This window comes from Myripristis murdjan, chromosome 21 (assembly GCF_902150065.1).
Source record: "Myripristis murdjan chromosome 21, fMyrMur1.1, whole genome shotgun sequence".
Lineage (NCBI taxonomy): Eukaryota > Metazoa > Chordata > Actinopteri > Holocentriformes > Holocentridae > Myripristis > Myripristis murdjan.
Genome location: NC_044000.1, coordinates 28027859 through 28043991, shown reverse-complemented (window position 1 = coordinate 28043991; position 16133 = coordinate 28027859). Strand labels below are relative to the sequence as shown.

At 43.9% G+C, this 16133-nt stretch overlaps 1 protein-coding gene across 1 annotated transcript in view; it reads left to right on the top strand.

Moving 5' to 3' along the window:
• Positions 1-16133, top strand: part of stxbp5l (syntaxin binding protein 5L) — a 240638-nt gene that overhangs the window by 15821 nt on the left and 208684 nt on the right. The window contains exon 3 of the mRNA XM_030080730.1: positions 13250-13347. Within this exon, the coding sequence (XP_029936590.1) occupies positions 13250-13347 (98 nt within the window). The remainder of the gene's footprint in view (positions 1-13249; positions 13348-16133) is intronic.

Below are 16133 nucleotides of genomic sequence, written 5' to 3'. Positions count from 1 at the left end.
TGTGTAGTATGTGCAGTATGTGTAGTATGTGCAGTATGTGTAGTATGTGCAGTATGTGTAGTACATGACGAGCCGTGTCAACTCTTACTTTCCCATCATGCCTCAGGGGCACTGCTGATGTCACGGCTGACTCACTGACGTGCATCGCCCCATTTGCCAAAAGGTTAAAACACACACACACACACACACACAGACACACACACACACACACACACACACACACACATGGCTGGTTTCTGACTCCACGGTCTCATGGATGCAAAGCAAAACACAACAAGCAGCCTCCTACCGAGCCCACCCACCCCGCACACACACACACACACACACACACACACACACACACACACAGTAATGTCATGTGCTTATGTAATTTAAATGATGCTTATATGGGCAGTAAACGCGCGCTGTCATCCAAAGTGACATGTACTTAACATCATTCACTGCATTTGACCCCTGTGTTTGAATTCTAGCACAGGCACAATGATTGTGTGTGTGTGTGTGTGTGTGTGTGTGTGTGTGTGTTAGTGTGTAAGTGCATCTTTATTTGTGTGTATACTTGCACACACCTACAGCATCACCCCCCCACACACACACAAACCATCACTGTAATGCTGTGCTGCCTGATGCAAATACATAAACAGACATCAGCAAATATTAATACATACATATAGAAGTAGCCTGCATCCCCACATGCACTCAACCACACACACACACACACACACACACACACACACACACACACACAGACATGCTGTGTGACAGTGTGTAGTCAGTGGCTCCCATACACACTGCAGTCAGCAGGGAGAGAAGCTTATCCAACTCATTCATTCATTTTTACAGTTTGGAGCTGCTCTCACTGCATTCTCACCCTGTTTTACGTGTGTGTGTGTGTGTGTGTGTGTGTGTGTATGCATGTGTGTGTGCAGCAGCCATATACAGGAAGTGTGTGTTAGATCCAAACAGGATAGAAGAGACTCACTGCGATTGGCCCTGGAAGCCCTGAACCGATTCATTCATGATGAACGTGAACGTGAACAAACACACCGCGGATGGTCGTTCATTTTATGAGGCAAAGCGGATCTCGCTCCATGTTTGACCCGTGCCTGCGCTGAGTTCACTCACTGCAGGTCGTTCTCACACTGAAAAAATATCCATGTCAACAGTGGGATGGGACAATAACACAATTTTCCTGGGAACAAGAATAAATAAGGCAGATGGGCCCGGTACACTTGATTCATGTTGAACTATACGATCCACTGGCTGATTTATTGCTTGTTTGGAGGAAAAACAAGATTTTGAACACTGAGGATGAGACTGGATGACTTGTGAGGATGAAGATGGAGGTTTTTAGTCTGTTATTTTACCATATTTTTTTTTATTTTTAGAGGTTATTGCTCTTTGCTGTGTCACACTTCCCAAATATCACTTAAAAGATAACGGATTGGGTTGCTGCAAACGTCATTTTGTTGTTGGTTTGCTTATTTATTTGCTTATTTATATGCTTAGTTAATTAGTTAGTTAGTTAGTTAGTTAGTTAGTTACTGTAACTGAAAAAAATTCTCAGTTTTCCTTGTGGTAAACCCCACCTATCTGGTAGTCCATGCAGGCTAAAACAAACGCTCAGGTTTGATCTGCTCTCAGCTCGTAAACTGAACCTCCTGGATTCACATTTTCCTGATGACAGGACAAACAGCGGATTGAGCCTCGACCCAAAGTCGGGTTGCAGGCGAGCCGTGATGGAGGTGTCGTTTGTTTCTCCTGTTTCATTTTTACAAACAGGAAGCTCAGATTGGACTGAGCTGCTCGAGCCTGTTCTCGTTTTGTCTTTCATGGACAAATAAGCTCAGTCTCTGTTATGTAATGAAGACAAGAGACGTTTTTGTTTGCTGAGAAAATGGGATTCTGCTGCGTCGTGTAACCACAGTGCGCTTCGGCTCTTCTTGTAAACATGCAGGAACCCCCCCCCCCCACCCACCTCCTACCTGTTCATATATGCCTCTTTATTTGTTTTTGGGAGGGGGCTGCTCCCTGCCTGCACTCCGTGGGGGGGGGGGGGGGGGGGGGGGGGGGGAGCATCACACAGGCAACACAAACACACACATGGTGCTGTGCTGGTCACACACACACACACACACACACACACACACACACACACACACACACTGCGTGGGCTGCAGTGTGGAGGCTCATCGCCGTGTTTTGCTCTGCTCTTATTTTGAAGCAGTTCCTGTTTCCACCCTTTCCATCTCTGTTTGCTCTCAGTCGGCCTTTTGGAAGCTGCCATTTTCTCTCCTCTGGCTCAGGGTCACTGCTTTTATTTACTTTTTCATACTCAGAAACAATCCCTCTCAATCAACTTACGAGCCACTGGAAGTGTGTGTGTCTGCACAGACTCCGCCCCCCGTCAGACCCCGCCCCCCATCAGACCCCGCCCCCGTCTGGATTTTCTTGTTTTGCTGACTCTTGTGGGCGTCGGCCTTTGGGCAGTGGGTGTGGAGCTCCCAGCCAATCACAGCCAATAACACACTGCCAGGTCGATGACACAATATATCTGAGGAAGCTTCTTGGAAAAATCTACGGAGAAAAACACACACACACACACACACACACACACACACACACTGGGGGTTAAAAGTTACTTTCACCTGTAAGAGCGCTGTGATCCAATCAGAACGTGAGCTCAGGGTTTGTTCCTCTGGCTGATTGGCTCATTAGCAGCACCTGCTCACCTCCACTACATTTGGCTGGTCTTACAAAACATATTGTTAATATACACCTGATATCCTGCCAGAGGAAGCTGGATCAGAGTCATGTTTCATAAAACTGAGTTTTTCAGCACAAAACAAGGCGGCGGCTCTGTTCCACGCTTTGCCTCGACTCGGGGCTGTGAGAGTTAGAGATGTTTATGGGAGGGGTGCTCTGCAGGAGAACAGGTGAGGGCCATCCTTTTTTAATTTTAGTCTGAGCGAGGTTACACTGTACACAGACTCATACAATTTTTTTTTTTTTTTTTGGCCTATCAGAATTCAGCAGCTACACTGGGTTCCTTCAGAGACTGTTTTAATCTACTTGGCTAAATCAGGGAAACAATTCATTTTACTCTAATAATGGGATCGCGGCAGTGGGGAGAACTTTCATTCACCTAGTTGAGCATGAAGAAAAAGAACAAAATATTTTATTGGTTATACACTGAACATTATTTTGCCAGTAAAAATAGTATACCATTTGGTGGGGGAGGGTCAATCACCTGGGGACAATCACAGGGAAATATATTTCGGTCGGGGGGTGGGAGGGGGGTTACCGTTCCTCTAAACACAAAGCAGCGCAGCCCGGTGACAGGTTGCGTAATTAATAAGCATGGAAGAAATTAACACCGGACACAAACCAAAGCCGTGCACACAGCTGTGTGTCAGATGAGTTTGTCTGAGAGCTACTTGGCCCCTAGTACTGATTATTTCAATCCGTTTGAAATAAGAAATATTATGACTGACAACAGGATCCAGTAGAGCCGCTGTGGCCGCTCGTGGGCTGTTAACTTGACAGAGTGGCACTTTGAGGCTGAAGTGCAGGCCCGCCCTGTGCAGGAAAGGGTGTGCTGGAACAAAAACATCCAGGCAGGAGGATCTTCAGGACCAGATTTTGAACTACTGTTCATTTCTTGGAGGGCAAAGATGAAGCAAAAATAGCCAGAAATCTATTTGGAAGTGAAAGTTGACTCACTTTGTCCTCGGGCTGGATGATGTGGACAAAATCAAATATCACAACATCTTATCAGATATGTTGAAATTGCAATATGCAGGGATGTTGCCAAAGTTTAGGGTTTGGACTGATGCTCTGAGGGCTGGTAGTTTCCAAGTATCTTATACACACTTTAAGAGAACATTTCACATTTAGCACAGTTCTACCGCTGGATGCTGGACTAAATGGAAACCTGCATAGATCATTTACTCAGTCAGCAGAAAGTAGAATTGGTTTGATTTTATGAATCATAATCATGAATATCAAACGCCCATTGAGGCGTTGGTGGAGCCACAGGGACCTTGTCCAAACAGTGTGAAGGAGAAGGGGGTTAATTTAGGCTCATCACGTCTAACAGGATTAGAAGACAGGGAGACACAAAGAAAAGTCGAGGGAAAGAGAAGGTGGAAACGAAGACAGATCTGTGGGCGGATGGACGGATGGATGGACACAGGGCGGTGGGGGAAGAGTTGATGAGGGAGTCAGCCTCGCGGGGAAAACCTGTCAAGGCGGTGAGTTTTCCTCCAGCGGACGAGAGCAAAGGCACATCATGTAGCATGCCAAGAAAGCTGCAGTCTCCGGAGAGGAGAGAGGGAAGGGCCTTATCATCAAACGCTGTCTTTCCTGCAGGAGGCAGACTCAGATCTCCCTGAACCCTCGTCTGCTGGAGCTGGACTTTTCCCTTCTGGTTCTTGCTCTGGTTGCATCTGCTTGTATGTATTCTTTATATATTACCGTTATTGTTGGCTTGTTTGTTTTTTCATTCAAACATACGACCACATGCTACAAATACCTCAGATCCAACCTTCAGCTTATTTTGTCCTCACTGACTTTGCTCTACACAAGTCTCAAAACCATTACATGACAAGTGAAAAGGAGCTGCCACCTGTTTAGTTTGTCAAGGTCTAACAATAAAATCCAAGCATATCAATTATATATTCACAATTTCCAATAATTCCCACATTTAGGCTAAGCTGAATCCCCCTTTTTTAACAACAACAACAACAACAACAATAATAATAATAATAATAATAATAATAAAACTTTGTTTGTATAGCACCTTTCATACAAGAATTGCAGCTCAAAGTGCTTAATAGTCTTATTTGGATAATTCTCGTTTTCTAGCCTGTTTTTGTGCTGAACACATATGTTATGTTAGGACAGGGAAGACTGTGGGGGGATTTGTTCCACAGTTTAAAAGCTTTGATCAAAGTGATTTATCTGCAGGTAGACAGGGAGATGACAGGTAGACTCTCAGTCCTCTTCACTTCCTCTTGTTGAGGCTGTACTGAAGGTTCAGTCAGAGCAGGGCTGCTGGCACCGATTCAGTTTGATTCCGATTCACGATTTGATTTGATAACCATTTAATTTCAGTTCAATTCCATATTTGTTCAGTTGGGGATGTTTCAATTGTAATGCATATGAATGAGATTGTCTGAGAACTAATGCAGTGAATTGTGCAGGGATCCCACTGTTACACACAATAACACACAATTACTTACTTAGCGGAGGTAAAATGTGCATTTTTCCTTTATGAACAGGAAGTCTTCTCGAAAAATTATATCCTCTTATTCAAAAGATTTTGGCAAGCTAGCAGCATGTGCTACAAATAATATTTAGTGAAAACCCTCACGTATCCACTGACAAAGACATAGATTAAAGGATCAATCTGTGCATTATATAGATAAGGTCTTTCAAATGAAGATTAATCAGAAAATCACCAAGCCTACCCTGTTTCTTATGCATACTGTGTCCAGTTTTTTTTTTTTTTTTTACACTGTCAAATTTCTACTCCATCTGCCACATTTAACCAATCAGATGTATCCATGCATTCTGTGAGCCAATCATCAGGCGGCTGCCAGAATTTAAAGCGGCTCCTTTCTGCGTTCGGCTGTCAGTTCAGTGTTGCTGCTGTTCAGCTCCACCACCTCCTGTGATGATCATGTTACCACCCTGTGAGCATAATTTTGATGATGGGCTGTAATTGCCAAAATATTTAAGAAAATTGTAGACTCCCCAGTCATTTCTATTTCCCAATAAATATTTCCATCGTGTGTCTTCAGCTTAATCGCTCTGTGTTGAACTGTGGCAGCATTCAGGGTGAAACCAGCTCCTGCTCAGTGTATCCTACAAGAAATCCAATAAAATCCTCTAGATGTAAGAGTCGACCTCACCCTGTTTACAGTCTCTCTCTCTCTCTCTCTCTCTCTCTCTCACACACACACACACACACACTCACAAACACACATCTAAACACACAGTCACACAGAACGAGGGAGAAAAATGGCTTTAGAGGCCTTGAAATATGTATGAGCAGCTCTGAGATTCACCACGGTAAATGCATTTTTCATCCACTCCCCAGCTCTCTTGTATGTATATTTAATGGGTCTGCCCTCTGGGAGGAGGAGGGGTCTCGGGGATGAAGACCACCTGAGAGCTCGACACTGATGATTAAATCATCTTTCTATGTGGATCCCAATGTGAAGTGTGTCCCTGCCTGCTGGTGTGTGTGTGGAGGAGTTTGTTAGGGTTACAGGGGATTGCATGTGTACCGAACAGTAAATATATCGAGTGGCGTCGGTCACGGGCCACCTTCGGGTGAAACCGCTTATTTAAAACGGTGTCACTCCCCAAAAGTTGCTGAATTCTTGAATTTTATTTTGCTCTCTCTTTCAAATTCATCCATGTTAGAGGAGCTGCAGGATAATGACAGATTTTTGTGAAGGAGTTCATGTGTCTTCCTCAAGGACGCTGCTGGGATTGAACCTGTGATTTTACAAGAACAAGTCTCTTCAAGGCTGCAATACACTTTACCCAAGTCTGTGTGTTAGGTCATGGTCAGGTACATTGCTTTTGTCTGCTAAGCACGGTGAGCATCACCAGCGCTTAGTGATCCAAACCCAACCAAAACTGTTTTTATATACATTCCATCCAATCAAATGCAACTCCATTTTAATGAAACAGAACATTAAAAAGAGAAAAAAGACAATAATATACTGGAATATCAACATCTATACTTACTCCAGCTATAGGAGCAAACCTCAGTCAAACAGCTAAATCACAAAGAAAGAGCAACAATAACATGACAAAATGAAGGGATTGCAATAACAAAACAAAAGGATACAATGGATTAAAATAAAAAAATGAAGAGTAAAACTAGATAAATTATTTAAACTACTAAATAATTAACTAAATACAAAGATTCACTGTGGAAAAAAAGCGAAGCTGAACAGGAATGTCTTCAGATTTTTCTTGATTTTTCCTCTCCAGACCCGGATCACTAGAGCACAGTGAGCACTAGACTCTAAAAGCTGCTTCAGCCCAGGTCGTAGTCCGGACCTGGGGGAACAACCGGGCCGGTGTTGGAGAGATCCAGCAGGAACGTACCTGACCAGCATGCCAGAAAAAAAAAAAAAAAAAAAAAACTGGTGCTGGACGGTTAAACCGCTGAAAAACCAGCAGCACAAACAGAAAGTCTGCTCTGAAATTAACATTCAGCCAGTGAGTAGATTTTTGCACTACAGCCACTCAAGTAGAAGAACTGGTACTGCAGTTATATTTTACTGCAGTAAAAGTAGAAGTACTGCTGTAAAAACCCACATAAGTAGAAGTAAAAAGTCTCTTGTTTAAAATGTACTGTACGTAAAAGTGACTGTCAGGTGTGAGCTTTTCTATGCAGATAGAAAAGGAGGAGAAAACACACTTTTAAAGGTGCATTACACAAAACTGTCAGGGGTTGATTGAAGTGAGGACCCTGTAGACTCATTCATTCATTCATTCATTCATTTATTCATTCATCTTCTAAACCGCTTATCCTCACTCGGGTCGCGGGGGCTCATAGGGCGAAGGCAAGGAAACACCCTGGACAGGTCGCCAGTCCATCACAGGGCACCCTGTAGACTCTGCTGGCAAATATGAAATAAGCCCATAATATGATGATTGAGTCCGCACGGTTCTCATCATCAGGCCAACTCTCTGATATTATTCTCCTTTTTCCCACCCTTTTTCCTCCCTTCCATCGACCATCTGCAATTTTTGTTCATCGTGCAACTTTTATTGTGAAATTTGGAAATGACAAAAAGTAGGACCAGCCTGTGAAAAGGTCTCTCCTCCTCCTTTTCACCTGATCTTCATGTCCCAGCAAGTCAGGTGAACCCACCTGTGGTGTTTGGTGTTTGCTCGGTGGCAGCGTCTCGCCTGACACCCGAGCAATGATATCCGTCTTCAGTTCACATTGTCACTTAAATTAGCAGCGGTGATGAGCTCAGGTCTTTTCATATCCATGTTTACGTCTCTGACTTTGACACTATGTGCTGCTCAGTGTGCTGCTCAGTGTGCTGGCTAACAGGGAGTGCACATGGCTGTCTGCCTGCAACCTATTTAGGAAACATACAGCTAAATTACAGTGACTGTGATTTAGCTAAAATTACAGTAAATTACTTATATTACTACTACAGCTTTGCCTTTGCTTGACTTTAGTCATCAGATGCGACAGTAGTGCTTCATTCCAAGTTAAGACAGACTACAACACTTCTGCCTTATGACTCTGCCTCAGTACCTCATTATTTGGATTATTTTAGCACGAACTACTCACTCTAGCGTCCATGTCAAAGAAAAAGTCCATCCTCAAACACACTGATGCTGTGTAAAAACGGGGTTTGGCAGGATGTTGCAATGGGAGAAAGAGGGGAGCTCTCCCTCCTTGATGCTGGATTTCTCCCTTTAACATCACTGCAATCACCAAGGCTACAAAAAAAAAAAAAAAAAAAAAAAACGCTCTTTCATTTTTAGGGGTGGACACTGAAATCTGAACATTCCTATTATACATCTTTTTCTCCCTATTGAATACCATTGTAGCTGCACTGAGAATATCTCTCTTAGCAAAAATACAACATCAAACAACATTACATACATGCATATTCATAATAATGATTACTCACAACACAGTTTTCACCCTGTACATGCTACTGAATAGACTGTTCCTTCAATTATTAAGTAATTTTGTGGTTGAAACGCTAAATGAGGAATTGAGATTCCATAGCATGAACACTGCGTTTATACTTTTGCTCTTGGATATGGTTGAACTCCTGCATGTTATCTTTATGATTCATTTGTATGCGAGGCACACGTCGGCTTACATGCAGCCATGGTGACCTTAGCATGGTGACCGTAAGGTGTGTATTAGTGTGTATATGAGCTGAGAGGCAGATGATGTGTGTGTCCAGAGGTCAGAGACTGAATTTGTGGGCTGTGATGATGCACAGTCATCACTGTAATGTTGAGATTTGTGAGCAGAGGTTTCATTTCTTACTGTTTCTCATGAGTGTGGATCATTTTTCAGAGATTGAGATGTGAGAGTCATGCCTCGTCCTGGCTGCTGTTCCAGGAGTTTTCTTTATTTTTACAGATGCTCGTTGGCAGAAGTGTCTTTCTTTGGTTTGCCTGTTGGGTTGTGACTGACCGTGGGCGGGTCCTAATGTAACCACAGAGAGCGTTCGCTATTGGTTAAAAGCTTTATGTTAGAGAGGAAAACCACAGAAAGCGGAAATGTCATGTAAACAGTGTTTGTTTTCCAGCAGAAAGCAGAAGTGGGACGGCCTTCCAGTCTGCACTCAGACCTGCTGATGCTCCTCAAGCCCCGTGTTGATGTGTTATGATGTCTGGAGCTGTAATCTTTATAAAACAGTTTCTGGTGGTTCATTCACAGTGACGAGGGGGTCATTTTCTGTGTTGGGCATTGAATGGACATGAATGAGCCCGAGAGATACAACAAAACTGATTTCTAATGTCTTTAGTCAGGGTGTGCAAATGTAAAATCATATAAAATGTAATAATTAACATTAAAGGGACAGAAAGTATACTAACGTTTTAATTTATCATGAAAACATACAGGCTGCCTCCCTTATTTGTTCCACTGACAGAGCAGTTACCACGAACACACACATGCACACACAGGCACAGAGTGTATGCATGCATGCACCCCACATTTAGGCACACACTTTACACACACACACACACACACAGACACACACACACACACACACACACACTTTACACACACACACACAGACACACACACCTTTTATAGAAATAACAAGTCCACATTAGGTTTGTTAATAGGCCTGTTTAAATGTCACACAGCAGCTCGCTGAATTCCTAATGAATACACAGATGCACACAAACACTCACACTCACACACACACACACACACACACACACACACAGACATACATGCACAGACAGCATGTGCAAAGCATGCATCCATAGAGTTTCTATACACACAGACACCGTCTGTCTGTCTGTCTGTCTGTCTGTCTGTCTGTCTGTCTGTCTGTCTGTCTGTCTGTCTGTCTGTCTGCCTGCCTGTCTGTCTGTCTGTCTGTCTGTCTGTCTGTCTGTTGCAGGATGCTTCAGGCTGTGTGTTCCTTGTGTTCCTGTGGCTGCTGTGATCTGACTGGTTTCTGTCTGTGTTTTATTTCCATCTCCTTCATGCTCAGACCTTCTGTCTCTCTGTTGTCACTCCAAATTCATGCCTATGAATTATTGATGACAGGACAGAGGCCAGGTTACGATAATTCAGGCAGCTGAATAAAGGTGGTGGTGGCCAAGCAGGTGGGTGGTTGTTAGGTTGTGAAGAGCTGCGTGTATTTTTGCGATTCCTGTTTCAAATGTTTTGCAAACTAAATATTTCGTCCTTCCAAACCAATTTTTTTTCTGTCCAAACAAGTGTTTGCACAGGTATTTACCCCCAACGTCCACTGACCTTATTATGTCATGTCTGAACCAGGATAAGAAATTAACCTTTTTTGCAGAGGCCTGTTTTGCCTCCTTGGTCTTATTTTCAGGTGCAGTTTCATTTTGTTATGAATTGAGGCCTGGGATATGCATTGCGCATTAACAAGTGGAAACTCACTTTTCACCTCTAATATTTGTTTAACTTCATTTCCACTGCTGTAAAGAGGCAACAGGTAGGGGAGAGGACGGCACTGTTTCCCCTCTCTCTGTCCCAAACAGTCCATCCTGCCCCCCTGCTGAGCTTTTCGGGTGCGGCTGTTTTATTTTTTGTCGACGAGGTGGTTTGTGTGGCCACAGCATTTTATTCTGTCGCTGGCTGCACAGTGCCAAGATTTTCTGCTGTTTCAAGCTGCGTCGTTGGTTGTTTTCTGAAAAAAAAAAAAAATAATAATAATAATCTGCTCAATTTCTCTCACCCAGAACACGCTGGAAGCAATCCTCTGGTTATAGCTAATAAATCATCTACAGGGACAGTCGTCGCATTCATGCATGAATATTTGACAACTCAACAAAAATATGAATAGGAAGAGAAATCTGCAAAAGGGTAGTCTTAACTCCATTCATAATTCTGAAGACAGGTACACATGTGTGTGTGCACACACACACATGTGTACCTGCACCTGCTGCAGCTGTGCATGTTGAGGTACAGGAGGGTGTCGGCTACATGTTGAATTTCTGCACACGTTTTGGGGAATTGTCAGTCTAACCTTTGTGGAGTTCAACACCTCGTTGAAAACTCCCTCCACACACTTCAGCAGCTTCTGGCTGTGAAGAGAGAGACGGGCTTCAGCCGCTCTCTCAGCTGAATACAGATCAGCCCGGCCGTCGCAGGAGTGTTGTGGTGGATTTCATCACCACATTGAAAATGGACAACTCTGCATTTATCTGTGCAGAAATAAGTCAGAGGCTTTCATCACGACCGGCGCTGAACAACTTAAAAAAAACACGAAGCATTCTGATTGGTCAGTCGCGGCGTTCTGCAGTAGCCCAGACAGCTGTGTCATAAATCGGATAGCTCAAATCATGCAATCTGATTGGTCGATAGCTGTGTCATAACCTGGTCCTCGGCTCAGCTGATTTTACCTGTTAGTGGTTGTTTAGATTGTCTGCAAACATTATTAAATATGCAGATGAGAGGTTGCTAGGTGTGGTGCTGGCTTTAGACAATATCAGCTGTTGTAATTAGTAAAACAGCAGAGTTTGTTATGAAACGCGTTTATATTGTCGACAGTCTGCCTCTCTGTGCTCGGGCTGTAGTATCTGCTCACTCGCTTACAAACAAACCATTTTATGCTCCATGTGCATCCCATTTGTTTACCATGACTTTGTTCTGTTGTCTTTCGTAGTGACTGGCTGGTTGATTAATAAAAAAAAAAAAAAAAAAAGAAAGAAAGAAAACTGCCTTTAGAAAAAAAAAAAAAAAAAAAAAAAAATAGCTGTTAAACTGTTAAAGTGGCAGGTCGAGATAATCTGAGGAGCAGCCGCCAGTCTAAGTGACTGCAAACCCTCCTCCCACATGAAAAAGTCCACATGATGAAGGTGGTGACGGTTAGGGAAACACACACACACACACACAAATCAACACAGCTACTGCATGTGTGTGCACATCTTTACTGTTATTCACTCAGCTCGCGTGTGAATGTTCCTCCAGTGCTCATTTATTTGATGAATTAACTAAGCAGCAGGAATACCTCCAGCCCTAAGAAGTCAGAGCTTCAGTCGTTTTTTTTTTTTTTTTTTTTTTAATTCCTAACTGTAGATTTATGAATGAGACGGTAACCTGTCGCTGTGTAGCTGCAACACATTAGCATTCCACACTGGTGACGGCCATATTTCTCCATCCCATCAGAGCAGATTACAGTCAGGGGAGGCGCTGCTGGGAAATTTAACGTGACTAATGGCAGACATGCAGGGCCTCTCGGAGCGGGGGCAGCCAGGCAGGCAGAGTTTATGAACCAGGAGGTCAGCTTTCTTCCAGTTCAGTCCAAATGTAACCTAAAACAAAATGGCGTCTCTTTGCTAATGACGCAGCGTTGAGTCGACGTGGCTTCAGACGGCCGGCTTGTACCTGCCAGTTGTTTTTCAGCGTAATCCACACTCCTCAATCGACTCAACTGAGATGAACATCGACTGTGACCATAAGGCGAACCGAGCATCAACATGTTTTAAAGGAGATGCTCAAGTCGCAGTGGGATCACATACTGGCTTTGTGTTGCATCTTTCTACTGCGTTTGTAACCTGTTAAAATGCTATGCAAACGTATTTAGCATCTGTGAATAAGTATGTTTATATGTACGCAGTTTCAAACAGTACTTATGACTCCGACAGCAGAAGAGTTTCTCGTGAATGTCATGAGAAAATTCTTGCATAAAAACCGCTTTGCTCTTTGATCCCTCTCTCAGCTAGCTAAACAAGAGGCGATGAAACAAACATCCATTACAAGTTAAAACAAAATAAACATCACCGGTGAGACATTTACTTAGAAAACAGTAAAATGAAACAGTGAATATCTGATCCTAGATTTCCAAAATGGACCGAGAGCATTTGGAATGAAATACTTGGTGAATTCTCCTCCGAGCTCACCTGGACGGGCAGGCAGCGAACAGGCTCTGTTTATGTGAGACTAGAGGAGGGAAGTTATCCTGCCAGATTAAACACTAACACCTGGTTCATCTGTGTGTGTTTTTTTTTTTTTGTTTTGTTTTGTTTTTTGCAGACGGTGCGTCACGGCTTCCCCTACCAGCCCACCACGTTGGCCTTCGACCCCGTGCAGAAGATCCTGGCCATCGGCTCCAGAACAGGCGGCGTACGGATGTATCCTTAACCCGTCTGTCCACCGCCACCCTCAAGCTGGAGACACACTTTCAAAACTCGAGCAAAACTCACTAACATCCAAATAACAGCTGATATGACCCCCACAGGTTTAAGTGACAACAGGATGTCACACACCTGAAGCCACAGGTTTGACGTGTGTGACGTGAGAGACCAAAGAGCCAAACTTCCCAAACTGACTTTTTTTTTTTTTTTTTCATGTCGAGGCCACATTATAATATTCGGTTCTGCTTGTTGTCAGTCACCTGACACCCACAGGGAGACGTGGAAATTTTAATCTTACAGACCTCGTGTCTGTTTAGGGAGGATGCCTTTGTTGACCGAGGCAGTGATTAAAGTAAAAACAATGAAAAATGAGAAATCTCATCATAGATGTTGTGTACTGCAGAACGTTTGGATGAAATGTCAGCGTAGGTTCTTCGGTGAGCTCCAGCTCTAAACCAAAGTGGGAGTCTCCTTTTCAGATATCTGTGACCCGTATCAGCAACTAGCAGGAATCACTGATCAAACTGATCTCCCTCCATACAAACACACAGAGCGCGAGTGTGTCTCCAGCTTCAGGCCTTCCTCAACCCCCCCCCCACCCCCCCTTCATTTCATGTTGCTCGGCCGTCGCATCTCAGGCTCAGACCTGTCCGTCCACCGTGTCCCGTGAGTCACCCCGTCACAGGATGTGGGAGGACATGTGGGAGCGCCCCAGGTAGGATATTGCACCCTCATAAATACTCATGGCCCCGGGAGGCCTCTGGGGAGCTACGAGCCAGGCCAGCTAACACCTTCACATGATGCTGAGGGAGGAAGTCAGATGGACAAATGGATTTTTTTTTTCTCAGAAAGTGACAGAGAAAAGCAGAGGGAAAGGAAGATGTGGCTTTATTTGCATAACAGAGGTGGGAAGGATCTTTATGAGCTGCACAGTGTACTGCTTGATGATACAGGGAATAAGTGATGAAAAACAAGGCAAAACTGTGACTTGAGTGCATTATGAGCTCAGCCAAATTTAGATATCCTTCACTTGGTACCCCGCTGCCTTTCCCTCTAATGAACGCCTGACTGTGGAGCTACACTGAGGTTTCTGTTTGATGCAGGCCCTTGAGTAACTTAGCATTAGTATTGGCATGCGGCACACACACACACACACACACACACACACACACACACACACACACACACACACACACACGCACACAGTCTATGGATGTGAATTTCTCATCATGAGACCACTGCAATACACACCTTGATGCGTTGCCAACGATCCAATACATGAAAAACACAGAACTGCTATGTAGATAGATAGATAGATAGATAGATAGATAGATAGATAGATGTAGTGTGGCTTTGTGTTGATTCTGTTAATCTTATCCTCTACTATTAGTTGTACGAAGAAATCCTGATAGATGTTCCAGGAGGCAGAGAGGGGGCGGCATTACGATGCTGTGAACATCTTAATAGGAATCATTTGTAAATACTGTAAATGAGAGTCTGTAATCGATACTTTAAAACTGTTTTAATGGATTTTTAGCAACAAGACATGATGACACTCTTGTTTCACATTACGAGCGGCCGTGGCTTTATTTATTTATATAGCCCAGAATCACAAATTACAAATTTGTGTCAAAGGGCTTTACAGGAAATGCAACATCCTCTGTCCTGGGACCCTCACATCGGACGAGGAACAACTCCCTGAAAAAAAAAAAAAAAAAAAAAAAAACTTTAACAGGAGAAAAACAGGAAGAAACCTGAGGGGAGCAGCAGAGGAGGGATCCCTCCCCAGGACAGACAGACGGCAGGGGATGTTGTAAACACAGAAAACAAACAATAAAAGATATAAATGCATAATGTAAAGGAACTATGGTAAAAAACAGCCGGTGGATGAAGGACGAGGATGCCGAGGGGAGCCGGAGGTACAGCTACAGGTGATAGAATCTGATCACAGGAGATGGGTGAACATTCTCCTGCGACCTTTTCCTCGCATGAATCTTCAGGCCTCTCCTCTGAAGGGCCTGCGTGACGTCTCCGGATCTGTGATGGCAGATCAGCGATGCTGTACCTCAGAGACGGTGACAGGAAACATCCGAACAGCAGAGTTTCCCGTTTGTCTCACTGCAACAAAAGTTGCGACGTAAATTTTTCCGTCAACATCTTTGAGGAGCTGAAAGGACAGAGGACTCGTTTTCCTGAAGCGATGATGTGACCTGATGTGACCTGATGTGACCCTGAGGTGACCCTGAGGTGACGGGAGAGAGCACACGTCATTTCAAAGTAATCTTTGTAGTCATTTCAAACCCCCCCACCCCCCTGCATACACTAACTCCACTGTCCTTGGGTTTTCCTTGTGGCTCATAAATGCCATTCCTCCTCTTTATTTTCTCTCCTTTACAGCCACACGTCTAACCCGTACACCGATACACACTGTGACAGTCCTCTGTGTTAGTGTGTGTGATCCCGTGTTAGTGTGTATTAGTGTGTGTGATCCTGTGTTAGTGTGTGTGATCCCGTGTTAGTGTGTATTAGTGTGTGTGATCCTGTGTTAGTGTGTGTGATCCCATGTTAGTGTGTGTGATCCTGTGTTAGTGTGTGTGATCCCGTGTTAGTGTGTATTAGTGTGTGTGATCCTGTGTTAGTGTGTGTGATCCTGTGTTAGTGTGTATTAGTGTGTGTGATCCTGTGTTAGTGTGTGTGATCCCGTGTTAGTGTGTATTAGTGTGTGTGATCCTGTGTTAGTGTGTGTGATCCCGTGTTAGTGTGTGTGATCGACTCGACGTGCT